General features: G+C 44.1%; 1 protein-coding gene across 4 annotated transcripts; it reads right to left on the bottom strand.

Moving 5' to 3' along the window:
- Positions 1 to 294: 294 nt before the first annotated feature.
- Positions 295 to 13,939, bottom strand: Glt8d1 (glycosyltransferase 8 domain containing 1). 4 transcript variants are annotated; one of them, XM_006981509.4, is made up of 10 exons: positions 13,849 to 13,939; positions 7,689 to 7,742; positions 7,500 to 7,598; positions 4,059 to 4,272; positions 2,507 to 2,624; positions 2,211 to 2,295; positions 1,786 to 1,898; positions 1,315 to 1,481; positions 1,111 to 1,223; positions 295 to 827 (listed from the first exon to the last, which is right to left on the bottom strand). In XM_006981509.4, exons 2-10 carry the CDS (start codon positions 7,702 to 7,704, stop codon positions 637 to 639), a joined length of 1,116 nt encoding a protein of 371 aa, XP_006981571.1. In that variant the 5' UTR covers positions 7,705 to 7,742; positions 13,849 to 13,939; the 3' UTR covers positions 295 to 636. The 4 variants fall into 4 exon arrangements, with proteins under 4 accessions (XP_006981571.1, XP_042140457.1, XP_006981570.1 ...); XM_042284523.2 differs by lacking the exon at positions 13,849 to 13,939 and adding an exon at positions 13,481 to 13,612; XM_006981508.4 differs by lacking the exon at positions 13,849 to 13,939 and adding an exon at positions 13,356 to 13,519.
- Position 13,940: the final 1 nt, after the last annotated feature.

Here is a 13,940-nt window from a genome sequence, read left to right as displayed (position 1 = left end):
CATGCTCTGTGGATTCCAAAGGGAGACCTTACCCTATGAAGAGAGGGAAGAGTGGAAGGGGGTGGGGGGAGAGAAGGGGGAAAAACTGGATATGTAAAGTTAAAAAAAAAAAAACAAGCTGCCCTTGTCAGGAGACTGGGTGCCAATATGGAAAGATTTCTAAAATGTTTACCCTTTTCTGCTTTTCAGTCTTTGGAATTATGAGGCTATATTAGTAACTTTAAAAATTAAAAAAAAAAAATGAAAAAGTGAAAAAAAATGGGGGAGAAAATTAGTTCTCTGGAAGCAAAGAGATTTATTGGAAAATGTAGATTTTATTTACAAACGACCACAGGTTACAAAATGAAAAGCACGCTGCAGTTCCTAACTGCAGCAGCTAGATAGACAAGTGCTGGTTTTATCATCTGTCCTTCAGTCAGTCAGCAGTAGAGGAAGCAAACATTCGGTAAGGCAGACGGGGATGTTTGTAGTCATCTGGGAAGCTGACCGCCACAGAAGCAATTTGTGATCTCCACCAGCTGAAACATCTCCTTTTCTGTGAGGTGCTACAGAGGGACTCAAGCCTAACACTGTTAACTTCCCACGTGTTATGTCTTCCAGGATTTCCTGAGTGATGCATTTAGCTTAAATTGTAGTTCACTTTATGTTTGAGGTATCCATATGTCTTCGGATTAAACTGAATTTGCCTGTTGGGTCTGGAATATACCATTTTTCCCAAACATCAGCATATGAAGCAGCTCTTCCCCAAGGCTTGAAGTGACCATTCCAGTGAAGTAACTTGGCGGCCTTTACAAACTGGGGTGAATACCGTTTTCCAGCACTGGAACCTTAAAGAGAGAAAAAGTGCCAAGTGACTGCACTAGTAAGACAGCAGTGCTGTGCTAAGCTGCAGAGACCTTAGAGAAACACCGGGTACAGCTCATCCCTAAAGGAGTTCTTAGATACCAATTTCCAATTAAATCCGCCGCTGTTTTTCCTTTGTGTTGATGTAGAGTCGGCTATGTGGCTCTGGTGACCTCAAACTCAAGATAGTACTGCTGCCTTAGCATTCCCAAGTGCTAGATGACCAGCATAAACCACCATACCCAGCCTGGCGAACTCTAGACTTACCAAGGTGGCGGACATTCCACATGGGGTCGATGGTGGAATGCTGTTGATAAAATACGATAAGCAGAGGCGGTGTGGTGATGCTGCCGGCCAGTGTTCTACTGTACAGTCCCTCTCTTGGTAAAACAAAGAATGTTAGTGAACAGTACTGACCAACTTGTATTAGTAAAAACTTTGTTTAAGTAGCTGAATGAGTTACATACTTACTCTACATTAAGTTTCATCCATTTCTCTAGCTGGTTAGTTACATTCTGTCTCTTCCATTCAGTCAAGTTGGCAACAAAAACTCCAGGATTGAAGGAGCAGGTGCTGGCTTTCATGGAAAGCTTGCGAATTCTTTCCTTTTTATAGTCAAGATAGCCAATATAATTGTACTAAAAACACAAATGAGATATTTGCTGCTTCAAACAAAATTTTTTTATAGCAAAGAAGTTGGACAAAGGAGACTTCTCAAGTTATTAGCAAAAGTGACATAGGTCTGACAGAAATTCAGTTGGGATCTAAATTTTGTCTTAGTAAGTAGATATCCGAGGAGAATTTGGTTGTAGAGTCCATAAATGAATCCACAGAAAAGTAGGCATGCAATTTGGAGTGAAGTAACTTCTTAATGTAAGATTGGGCCCTGACTTTACCACTTCAAGCTTTCACAGTAGATAAGGTTCGCAGGAAGGAATTTACCTGGTTCCCTGCCCCCCGGATGATCACTTTCGTAGAGGTTGAATCACAATCTTCTGAAAATGCAGCGGCATGTCCTGGCTTCAGTGGTGTATTGTACAAGGCAAGAATATCACCTGAAATGGATGAAGGGAAATGAGCAATTGTGTTGAGATCCTGTTCCTTCCGCTTTTTCCCCATATTTTCACGACAGGGTTTCTCTGTGTAGTTCTGGCTGGCCTGGAACTTACTCTGTAGACCAGGCTGGCCACGAACTCACAGAGATCCACCTGCCTCTGCCTTCTGAGTGCTGGGATTAAAGGTGTGCACCACCACAGGCCTGCAATCTGTTCTTTCCACTTCTAATGGTGGCCTTTTGTGGTAGATTATCAAAGGACAACCCTCACAGCCCAGAATCCAGATGAAAAAAGAACTCAATTCTTTGGTACCTTGTACAATTACATCATCATCCATGTATATGGCTTTCTTTGCACTGGGAACCAGAACTGGCAAGTAGAACCTTGCGAAAGTTAACTGAAAAGGAAAGAATCATCAGCCAGGAGATAGGAGCTGGGCTCTTATTTGTAGACGCTATTAGAATGTTCTCAGAACCCTTATAAAGATAGTCAATGGACTCTCGGAGCTGCCCAGGTTTGGTCTCTAGGGAACTACTTGCACTGTACTCAGTTATCCAAGTATTCTAACCAAATACTCCCCAGTAGAAACAAAGACACATGGAACTCACTGGTTTCATGGACTCCCCCTGGTCAGGATCCTCCTTTACTTTCCCTTCCAAAAGTTTAGTGTCAAAATTTACAATTTTGTACCTGATGCTTTTCAGGGAAACACTGTTAAGCCAGGACCTGACAAAGAAAAAACACATTTCAGTCTTAAACAGTTATGTTTCTAAAGTAGAGCCTTATCTCTGTATGCTTTTCTAACAGTGGCATAATGCAATGTAAGAGAAACCCAAAGCACAGAATAGATGTTTCAAGTTCTTTATCTCTCTAACACTAGTGGTTCCTCACCGGAGATGAAGGAAGGCATTCCCACCAAAGTTCCTTCTCAACCAGAATCTCTTCTCCCAAAGCCTTACTGTACAAACTCTAGACTTGAGAATACCCCACCAAAACATGAACTTGATTTCTTTTCTTGAGGTACTATCTTATTACATTGCCCAGAGTGACCTTGAATTCACCATTCTCCCTCAGCCACCCAAACGCTGAGATTACAAGGGTGCACCACCACGCGCAGCTGGGCCATGGAATGTTTAGCCTTCTAAAAACTGAGTCCAATCATAATAGCAGTAAAAACTAGTTATCAATAAAACTAGTATTCAATGTCAGCTACAGAATGATTACTTACTGTGATGAACCTAAAAACCACCCACCTGACTCTAAGAACGGCCCATGTTACTCACAGAAGCACCATACCTCTTTTCTAGTTCATTCTAAACCTGTAGTGTTTCTATATCCCAGATGGGTTCTGAGTTTTTCAAGAATGAAAACATAATTTTCATGAATGTGAATCATGGAGAAAGCTGTAAGGACAGAAATACTCAGAACTCTGACAGACTCTGACAAACTGCTTTTTAGAGTAAGTTTTGTAGATTTCTGTTTTTAATTTTTTTGTTGTTTTTCAAGACAGGGTTTCTCTATGTAGTTTTGGTGCCTGTCCTAGATCTCACTCTGTAGACCAGGCTGGCCTCGAACTCACAGAGATCGCCTGGCTCTACCTTCCTAGTGCTGGGATTAAAGGCGTGCGCCACCACCGCCCGTCAGTTTTTAATTTTTTTAAGGCAGACTCATACACACCAGCCTGTCCTTAAACTCACTTTGTAGTCAAGGATGCCCTCAGAACTTCTGATTCTCCTGCTTTTACCTCCTGAGTGCTGGGATGACAGGCATGAGCCACCATGCTCAGTTTCTGTGGTGTTGGGAATTGAACCCAGTGCTTTGTGCATGCATATCTGTAAGAAGCTATGACTCATAATTCAATATATTACTTCCCTTATGGAATAGAAAGTCAGGTTGCCAAACATTAGACCTATTACTAAAAGAACTGTGGAATTAACAGTGTGACTATGACATCTAGTTTAGTTCCTGACATAAATTATAATTTCTCTTGCCACAGAGACATGACACAATTACTTGAAAAAACTATCTGTACTGTGTGTGTGTGTGTGTGTGTGTTAAAACAGGACGATATCATAATATGCTGTAAAACAGTCCTGGCTCAGCAGTGGGCCGGTGAAGAGCATCAGGTAGAGGCAGAATCATTAGGAAAGCAGTGCTCACCGGAGATGGTCTGCTGTACTGTTGAGTGTAACAATATAAAAGATCACATTGGAGCGAGTGTTATGATGAATGCTATTTATGGCTGCGATGGTCCCACCCAGCCTGTCTTCAGAGGCAGCAATGACCACAGGAATCTCCTCTTGTCCCCCATGTACTGGATGTTGACGAACATCCGCGACCAGGTCTACCGGCTGAAGGCCCAGAATCCCCGAATCTGAAAAGATCACACACAAAGAAAGCACCGGAACACAAACAACCTCATGATTTTTTGTTCTGGTTTGGTTTGGGTTTTGTTTCTTTTGTTCTTTGAAACAGAGTTTCTCTATGTAGTCCTGGCTGGCCTGGAACATGCTATGTGGACCAGGCTGACCTCAAACTCAGATCTCCCGTGCTGAAAGTAAAGGTGTTCACATAAAACATGGAAACACGCCCAGCAAGTTTTTATTTTTTTATGTTTTGGTTTTCTCCATGTAGCCCTCGCTGTCCTGGAACTCACTCTGTAGAGAGGCTGGCCTTGAACTCACAGAGATCCACCTGCCTCTGCCTCCTGAGTACTGGGATTAAAGGCGTGTGCCACTACCACCCCGCTGCCCAGCAAGTTACAGAGTCCAAGACATGGAAGGAGATAACATGAGAATTACAGTAGCAACTTACTTATTCTTGCCCATTAACTTTGAGCATACAAAGAATATTGTGTTTTAATATATGTAACCACTTGGAAAGAAGTGGAAGAATTTTAAAAAATAATCTGGCAACAACACTCTTGGTACACCATTAGGAGAGAAGTTACAGAACCTTTCTAAAATGTATTCTGGCAGTTTATAAGCAGCCTTAAAGGAGTATATGACCTTTGTCTTAATCATTCTTTCTTGAGGACAATATCTAAAATAGAGAAGAGTCAAATTTTTAGGCTGAAGATTTAGCTCAGCAGTAAGGGTATACATTCCGCATGTATAAGGCCCCGGGTTCAACCCAAGCACACCAAAACAAGCCACCCTTTTATTTATACTTATAAAAACCTAGAAACAGTTTTTCAAACCACAAATTGTATGGAGGCATAAAAATCAATGTAACGGATCGTGATCAGAATTCACTCTCCTGAGCTGGGGATAAACCTCGGCTCTAGCATATGTTAAGCAAGCTCTCTACTGCTAAGCTAAATCCCTAGGCCTATGATTTGAGTTTAAACAGGAAAAACTTTGGATTGGAATAGAAAAATAAATTTAAAATGAGAGTTCAATACAAAATAACTGCAGTATTACTCTGTAAACCGTCCTTGCCTTTTATGATACAGTGGAACCTCCATATTTATGATTTCCACATCTGCTGATTTAATCAACCACAGGTGGAAAACATCAGAAAGCAATTACTGTGCTAAATATGTAGAACTTTGATTTTTATCATTAGTACCTAAATAGTACAATATAACATGGATTTATACTATACAAGATATATGTAATCTAGAGATACTTTATAGTACATAGTAAGATGTACACAAGTTATATGCAAGTTTTTTGTAATTTTATGCAAAAGGTACAAGTATCTGAAAATTTGGGTACTACAGCCAGTCCTATGAATATAGAAGGACAGCTGTATGTATGAGTCTTATTATATGCTAGATAATGTCTAGCCCTGGAGTTACAACCATGAATAAAGCATGTGAATTTTAACCAGACAGATATCTATGTCTATGTATGTGCTGCATGTAATGCAGTTCTTACTGTGGGATTGCTGTCAAAATCTGAAAGTTTAAAAAAAAAAAGAAAGAAAGAAAAGAAAATGTATCTTCTTATGGATACAAATAAATTTAACAGCATTAAAATTACATGCACATATAAAGTAAAAAAAAGTCTTAATTACATATATGAAGTTTACATTATGCTTATGATAAAAATCACATGGAAAAGTTTATTTTTATCATGTAGTTTAATATAATCTCAAATATATAGAAAAAATACCAGGTCAAAATTTTTGTAGTAGGTTCTCGGATCAATGAAATAACTTATTCAACTAGTTCTGACTAAATAATTCCATTTCTGTCTCCAAGTGCTGGGCTTATAGATATACGCTAACTCTGGCTTTATTTCCTTTTTGAGAAAGAGTCTCATGTAGCTCAGGCTGACCTCAACTTGGTACATAACCAAAGGCAGCTCGAACCCCCCCTCAACACCCCCACCAACGTCACTGTGTGTGTGTGTGTGTGTGTGTGTGTGTGTGTGTGTGTGTGTGTGTGTGTGCATGATGTGTGGTATACCATGGTGCACACTGCTGGATTGCTACCCTCTAGAGTGTGTGTGTGTATATATTTTTTTAAAATAAAGTCTTGCTATTACCTACACTGGCCTCAAATTCATGATTCTCTTGCCTTGTCTCACTTCCCAATTGCTAGGATTTTGGGGGTATGTCATCACATCTAGCCTCAAAAATGATTTTTGAAAACAAGGACATTATGGTTCACACCTGTAATCCCATCACTACAGAAGCTGAGGCAGGAGGATCAGGAATTCAAGAACAGCCTAAACTACATGGTGAGTTTGAAGCCAGTCTAAGCCATAGATCCAGTCTCAAAACAACAAAAAGATATCTGCAAACACCCTGAAGCCTCAGGTATCCCTCAGTACCAGGGAAGAATCCTATGAACAACTGGACAGTTGCAATGTAATTATACAATAAAATGATTTTTAATCAGCTGACAGACTTTGATTTGTTTTACTACAAAAGTCCCACTGCCGTAATTGCTAAGTTAAAAGAACGTCACCACGTTGGCACTGTAGTGACAACAGCGAGCGTCAAGCGAACACCAGGTCACTGCCTGTGCTCATCTTCTAAAGCTCTAACCTGCTGGAAGGCGAGCGGGTGGCAGCCCACAGACATGCCTTTGACAGAACGAGTATTCTCTCAGATTAAGTCCTTAGCTGAAGACTTCACTACAGAGAGAAGAGAGAGCGGAGGCAGGCACTGTCTGAAACTGATGAGTACCCACTGTGCCTTCCTTCTGTTGGAGTAAACTTGGACTTGCCCCTCTGGTGAACTCCAGCCCCTCCCCCTTTGCTAACTGCTATCCACCTTATCCAGACAGCCTGAGCAAGGCAACTTCTAAAGCTAGTACAGCCTTGTCTGGACAAACTACTCCGGGAAGTCGAACTTGCACATAGTCCTGAATCTGCATTTAACTTCCCACTGCTAAAATCTCCTCTATAAACTCCAAGTACTCCCTCCCTTCTTTTCCCAGACCCCACTCCCCATTGTGGCTGTCCTCTCTGTTTGAAATGGACAGTCCTGTCTGCTGAGGTCACTGGTCTCTGTTGGCCTTCTGCCCCTCTACACTGTCTCGGAGTCTTTGTAAGTCCAAGAGGCAAGTTTTCTTTAACATAGTGCTATAGGTTAGAATGTGGGACATGACGACCCCCAGCGGTACTGAGTTAGTAAAGGTTCCCATACCTGAAACTTCATTCCTTAGCAGACTACTCAAGCTGAGGAAGTTATGGTGCAAAACCAGTAAGAAGAGAACAACAGCCAGGACCCAGATGATGATGTTTACTGAAACAGAGGAAACCTGCGTTACATCTTTATACCTAGGCTTTGGTCTAGATATAAAAACAATGGAATTTGGAGAGAGAGAGAACATACCTTTACGGAATGACATCCTTGTCTTCTGTCTTACACAAACATTAGATACTAATCCTGTAAAATAAAAGTCCCCGAAGTCAGTGAGTACATGAGAATGGTCATCCATCAAAATACTTAAACACTCTTTCTTATTCAGACACTTATTTTTAAATTAATAACTTCCAAGCACCTAATCTGGAGCCTGAAAAAAGATTTTTATGGCCAGGCGGCGGCGGCGGCGGCGGCGGCGGCGGCGGCGGCGGCGCATGCCTTTAATCCAGGCAGAGGCAGGCAGATCTCTGTGAGTTCAAGGCCAGCAGAGGCAGAGGCAGGCAGATCTCTGTGAGTTCAAGGCCAGCCTGGGCTACAGAGTGAGATCCAGGAAAGGCGCAAAGCTACAAAGAGAAACCCTGACTTGAAAAAAAACAAAAAACAAAAACAAAAAAAGATTTATTTATGTATTTATTTAATGTATGTAAGAGTACGCTTTCTGTATGTGCACCTTTATGCCATAAGAGGGCAGCAGATCCACCTACAGATGGTTGTGAGCCACAATGTAGGTGCTGGGAATTGAACTCAAGACCTCTGGAAAAGCAGCCAGTGCTTTTAATCTCTGAGCCATCACTCCAGCCTAGAGCCTGAAAATTTTATGATGATCATAATACAGTATTTTCATGTGATATTTGAGAACACATAGCTTTAGCCAGTTCCACGAGATTCAACACTTTCTTCTGGCCTCTGCAGGTACTGCATGCACATGGTACACACACAGAGAAGCAGGAATGTTCGTATACACATAAAAGCCTGCTTTTAGGGAAAATAAGCCAGGCTGAGGACATGGCTCAGTGGTAAGAGTGCTGGCTGGGTAAGTACGAGGAGCTGCACGTGTGTCTGCAGCTCCCTCATCAAAAGCTGGGAATGGTCACACGCACACCGTGACCTCAGCACTGTGCGAGGGAGGCACAGACAGGAGGCTCCCCGAGGCTTGCTGACCACAGCCTAGCTCCAGATTCAGTCAGTAGAGTGATACAGCAGTACGCTGGAGGTCCGCCTCTGGACTCTGCACACCTGCACGTACAACACACCCAGACAGAGTGTCCCCAGATGCATCTCTGCTGGGGAAATGACCCAGTGGTGAGAAAGTGGGTCCAATGCTGGCACTCCCTGGGCCCCTCTGCCCATTCGACACCTTTCCTTTTTCAAAATAATCCAATGGAAATAAGACTGTGGATATGTATTTATGGAATTATCAATTAAACACATTTCTACAACAATCTCTTAGAAATATTTCCTCAAAGAAAGATTTTATAAACCAGGAACTGGGACTCTAGGTTTAAGACCTTTAACCCTTTTGTAAACTTCCCCTATAGTAGTATCTAAACATGTAGATAGGGATAGTTAATTTACAAAGCACTTTCAGCCACACCAAACTGCTAAGAAAGTTAATCTACGGCTGGAGAGATGGCTCAGAGGTTAAGAGCACCGACTGCTCTTCCAGAGGTTCTGAGTTCAATTCCCAGAACCCACATGATGGCTCACAACCATCTGTAATGAGATCTGGTGCCCTCTTCTGTATACATAATAAAAAAATCTTTAAAAAAGAAAGTTAATCTAAACCGTGTATACATTGGGCATTTAATTTCCCAAGGTCTTTATAAAAGCAGGGGTATCTATTTTAAATCAGATCACGGGTCATATTACAAATCTGAGGCAATGTAACTCAGACTTATAAAGAACAATCTAAAACACACGAACACACTTTTTTTTAGAACAGTATACACAAAACACATTCCACCAATGAACTTCCTCTATATTAAAAAAAAACAAAACAAAACAAAACACATTATAGACTGCCATGGTGGCTCAGTGAGTAAGTGTGTGTTTGCAGGGCAAGTCTGATGACCACAGTTCGATCCACAGAAACCAGGGGAAAAAACGACTCCCGAAAATTGTCCTCCTTCCACATGCACACCATGGTGTGCTCGCTCTCTGTCTCTGTCTCTGTCTCTGTCACACACACACACACACACACACACACACACACACACACACACACACAACCTTAAAAGATACAGAGCACACATTGTAAGCTGGGAAGAGAGCCCAGTCCATTAAGTGCTTGCTGGGCAAGTCAGGACCCATGTTAGATGCCCAGAACCTACAGAAAAACAAGGGTGTGGTAGCAGACTCATATCCCATCACTGAGATGACGACAGGAGCATCCCTGGTGGGTGGCCATCTTGAGGAACACCACCTGAGGCTGACCTTTGGCCTCCACATTTTTGTTCTTATACACACACAGGACTGCACACACACAAAATAAAAGAATACACATTATATACCCTGTTATTTGTCTTTATCACATCATAGGCTGAGTCTTACATACAGAAGCTGACAGATTGGGAGCTACTCAATAAAGCCTTAACATCTGCCTGCTTTGTGTTAAATTCCACCAAGACTGGATAAAACAATCTCATTCCGGGCTGGAGAGATGGCTCAGAGGTTAAGAGCACTGGCTGTTCTTCCAGAGGTCCTGAGTTCAATTCCCAGCAACTACATGGTGGCTCACAACCATCCGTAATGAGATCTGGTGCCTTCTTCTGGCCTGCAAGCATGCATGTAGGCAGAACACGGTATACGTAATAAATAAATAAATGTTTAAAAAAAAAAAAAAAAAAAACAATCTCATTCCAACAAACTCCAGCTAGTTGTTGGTACAAAAGGTAATGTTTTATCTCATCAACTTCCATCATGTTAGTTACAGGTAGCACTGCATATGGACTGGAAGCCACATGTATCTGAGCTACTCCAGTTAACAGAACGTAAGACAGACAGACTCTTCTAGCAAGTACTGAATGTACTTAAGTAGATACACATGACAGAATGCAATTGATGATAAGTCTTCCAGTTACCTACACGAACAATACCAGCTATCAGTAAATCTGACCAACGTTGTTTCCTGGTAATGAGAGTTCCCTGATCTGTTCAGAAGGAGCTCTCAAAATCCCATACACACTGTAGGTATATAATAGTAGCAACATTTTTGTCAGAGCACAGTTGTGTACAATTCTCTTCACTATGAAAATTCATGGTGATTTGCTCAGAAACATAAAATTTTTACGTTCCCAAACCACTTGTATACAAAAAAAACCTCCTCATAAACACACACACACAGAGACAGAGACCGAGACGAGAGAGAGAGAGAGAGAGAGAGAGAGAGAGAGAGAGAGAGAGAGAGAGAGCGAGCCCAGGACAGACACTACCCATTAATATGAAATAAATCTTAAGGAAAAACATTTTTCTGTTTATTGATGTTTTTGAGACAGGATCTCAACTCTACAGCCCAGGTTGAACCTGAACTTTCGATCCTGATGCCCAGTGCTGAGATTACAGGGCTGCACCATGTGTCAGACTCTTCTTTCTTTTTCCTTTTTTTTTGCTTGTGTATATATATGGCATGTGTGAATGCATGTATGTGTGCTTGCATGTATGAGTGCAAGTGTGTGTGTGTGTGGGGGGGAGTCAGAGATTGACATCAGGAGATCACACTCCACCTTACAAAGTCTCTCAATTGAACCCCAACTTGCCAGTCTATTTAGTCAGCTTGTTCACAGGATCTCATCTCCACCTCCTGAGTGCTGGGATCACAGTGGGTTGCCACACCCACCCTGCATTTACATCGATACTGGGGACTTGAACTCTGGTCCTCACCCCTGTGTGGTAAGCACATTACCCATCTCTCTAGCCAACCTCCATCTCTAAAACAAACAAATAAATATGCTAGCTACCTGTCTTTATATTCATAGTCCCAACAACTGTTTTTTAATTTCCCCTCCTATTATTGTGGACCTCACATATTCACAAGAAGCCACCCCACGGGTGCCCTGTGCCCTGTCCTACAACTGTTTACACGAAGCATCACAAACTCCTTTCCATGCTAGCATGTTCTGGGGTCTTTCCCTTAGTTAAAGGGGGGAGGAGGAGGGAGGGGAGGACAGACAGAACAGCACTCTGCCTCCTTCACACTGAAGGACTGAAAGATCTGAAACACTCTTCTCCCTGCCTCTGCTTCTCTGTTCTTGGATGTCTGTTTCTATTTTCAAACCGCTCTTGTGGAGACCACCAACCAATATCATCTTTCTGTCCTCTTCTTACACCAACAATCTCACTCTTCCCTCTCAGTTATGAAATCATCACATGTATGTATTTGTATCCTATGAATGTAAGTTCTATGGAAAGAGCGAACTAAATGACAATGTAACTCTACTGTTGTATCCCTGTCACCTAAAACCATCCCCACCAAAGAAACAGGCATGTGGCATTTGTTGACCGTTCTTGCTAATCCAGGAGCACCCAGTTCTCCATTCAAGAAGAGAATGTAATCTTTTTTTTTGTTCCAGAGCTGAGGACCGAACCCAGGTCCTTGCACTTGCTAGGCAAGCACTCTACCACTGAGTTAAATCCCCAACCCGAGAATGTAATCTTTTTTTTTTTTTTTTTGGTTTTTCGAGACAGGGTTTCTCTGTGTAGCTTTGTGCCTTTCCTGGAGCTCACTTGGTAGCCCAGGCTGGCCTCGAACTCACAGAGATCCGCCTGGCTCTGCCTCCCGAGTGCTGGGATTAAAGGCGAGCGCCACCACCGCCCAGCAAATGTAATCTTAATAATAATGGACACTCAATTCCAGCATAAGGAAATGGGATTCCAGCTGAGCACTAGCTCAAAGGGGACCTGGCAAAACACCATTTCGGTTTTCCATCGTTTTATGGTTCAAACACATTATGGTCTCTACCGCAAGGAATGCACTGGTAGAGATACAACCCTGAGGGATGAATGGCTGTACTTGTAACAGTGAGTCTACTCATACATATGAAGAAGAACATAGGGAAGGAGAAAGGGGGAAAGACGCATGAAACTTGTTGTTGCCCTACGATGTCCTGGCTCTGAGGTCAGAAGTGCCAAAGGAGTCCATATTTTTCTATAGGGTGGGAAAGTGCAAGGAGACCCGGGCATTCTCTTCACCCCTTTGCTGGCTAGGTCCTACTTGACTGTCATGGTCAGGAAATTTCCCCAGACCCCACGTTGCACATCCCTGGGCTCCATCTCCTAGATGCCTCTCCCTCACAGCTAATTCAATAGCCATATATTTCTGGAGTGAGGTGGCCATCCTCTCCCTTGACACATTCAAATTCTAAGTCATAGCTGTGCCCGGGTCAACTGGCTGAAAAAAAAAAAAAAAAAAAGACTGAAAAACTGTGGATGCGTAGATGCGGCCGCAGCAACCTCCCGGCCTAGAGTGCCTAGCATCTCACTGACTGCATGCACAGCGGAGTGTCCAGAGAGGCTGATGGCCCCACAGGGCCAGATCCCCAGAACGGGGACCCCATCTAGCTCACTAATGAGGGAAAGCTCGCGCTTTTGAAATACACACCACCCTTGAAAAGGGGGGCTAAGGGAAACTTAGCTGGTCTTTACCAGGAGGACCTGGTCTGGGAGTGTGAGAGCCATGGGAACCCGCAACCAAGCATCTGGGCTGAATTTGGGACCCCCTGGGTGGGAGTATGGTGGCTCCTTCCAGAAGGCGTGGGGCCGCCAGGGCCTCGCCTCTCTTCTCCGAGGCAATCTCCTTTCCCTGGGGGATGTGGCTCGGTTATCTTCCCCAACTCCAGGGGTCATGCATGGCCTCCTTACGCTTAGGAGTGACGGGGAGGTGGTGTGGCACTCCAGGGATCCCGCCACGCACTGACACGCCAGGTTAGAGCCGCGACCGACGAATCGCGGCCCTCGGCAGCGCAGCGCAGCGCAGCCAGCTTTACCTGCACCGGGAGGAGGGGCCGCCGCCCGCGCCCCGGCCCGCCCCGCCAGCTCAGCGCTCGCACCGCAGGCCCCAGCCCCAGGCCCGCCGTCGAGCCGCCCGCGTCCGCCGCGCTCCGGCCGTGGCCCACCGGCCCGCGAGCTCCGCAGCAGCCACGTCGTGCCACAAACCCTAGTCTGGCCGCGGCTCCCGCTTCCAGAAAGCCACGCGCAGCAGGCGCCACGGGGCAGCCCGGTTGCCCGGGTCCTCCCTGGAAAAAGGCCGTCGCTATGGAGACGCGGCGCGTGCCGGCGGCCGTTTAGAGGGGGAGGCGCAGCCTGTAAGTGGTTTCCGCCGCGATCGCGGCTCCCGGCAGCCGGTGGCACTGACCGGCGTACGATGCTCCGGCCAGATCGCAGCCCCAGCCCTCGTGAGCAGTGCGCCGGGTTCGAGGAACCTTAAGAGACGTACCTCCCTTGGTG

The sequence above is a fragment of the Peromyscus maniculatus genome, chromosome 9 (assembly GCF_049852395.1).
Source record: "Peromyscus maniculatus bairdii isolate BWxNUB_F1_BW_parent chromosome 9, HU_Pman_BW_mat_3.1, whole genome shotgun sequence".
NCBI classification, from domain to species: Eukaryota; Metazoa; Chordata; class Mammalia; order Rodentia; family Cricetidae; genus Peromyscus; species Peromyscus maniculatus.
This window is presented reverse-complemented; position numbering and strand designations above follow the sequence as displayed.

What these genes read in the sequence shown, in the direction of transcription:
- Glt8d1 (XM_006981509.4), bottom strand. An exon ending in AGGGGGAGTCCATGAAACCA is followed by an intron (nt 2,296 to 2,506) that starts GTGAGTTCCATG and finishes TTTCCTTTTCAG; the next exon opens with TTAACTTTCGCAAGGTTCTA. An exon ending in TGATGATGTAATTGTACAAG is followed by an intron (nt 1,899 to 2,210) that starts GTACCAAAGAAT and finishes CATCCATTTCAG; the next exon opens with GTGATATTCTTGCCTTGTAC.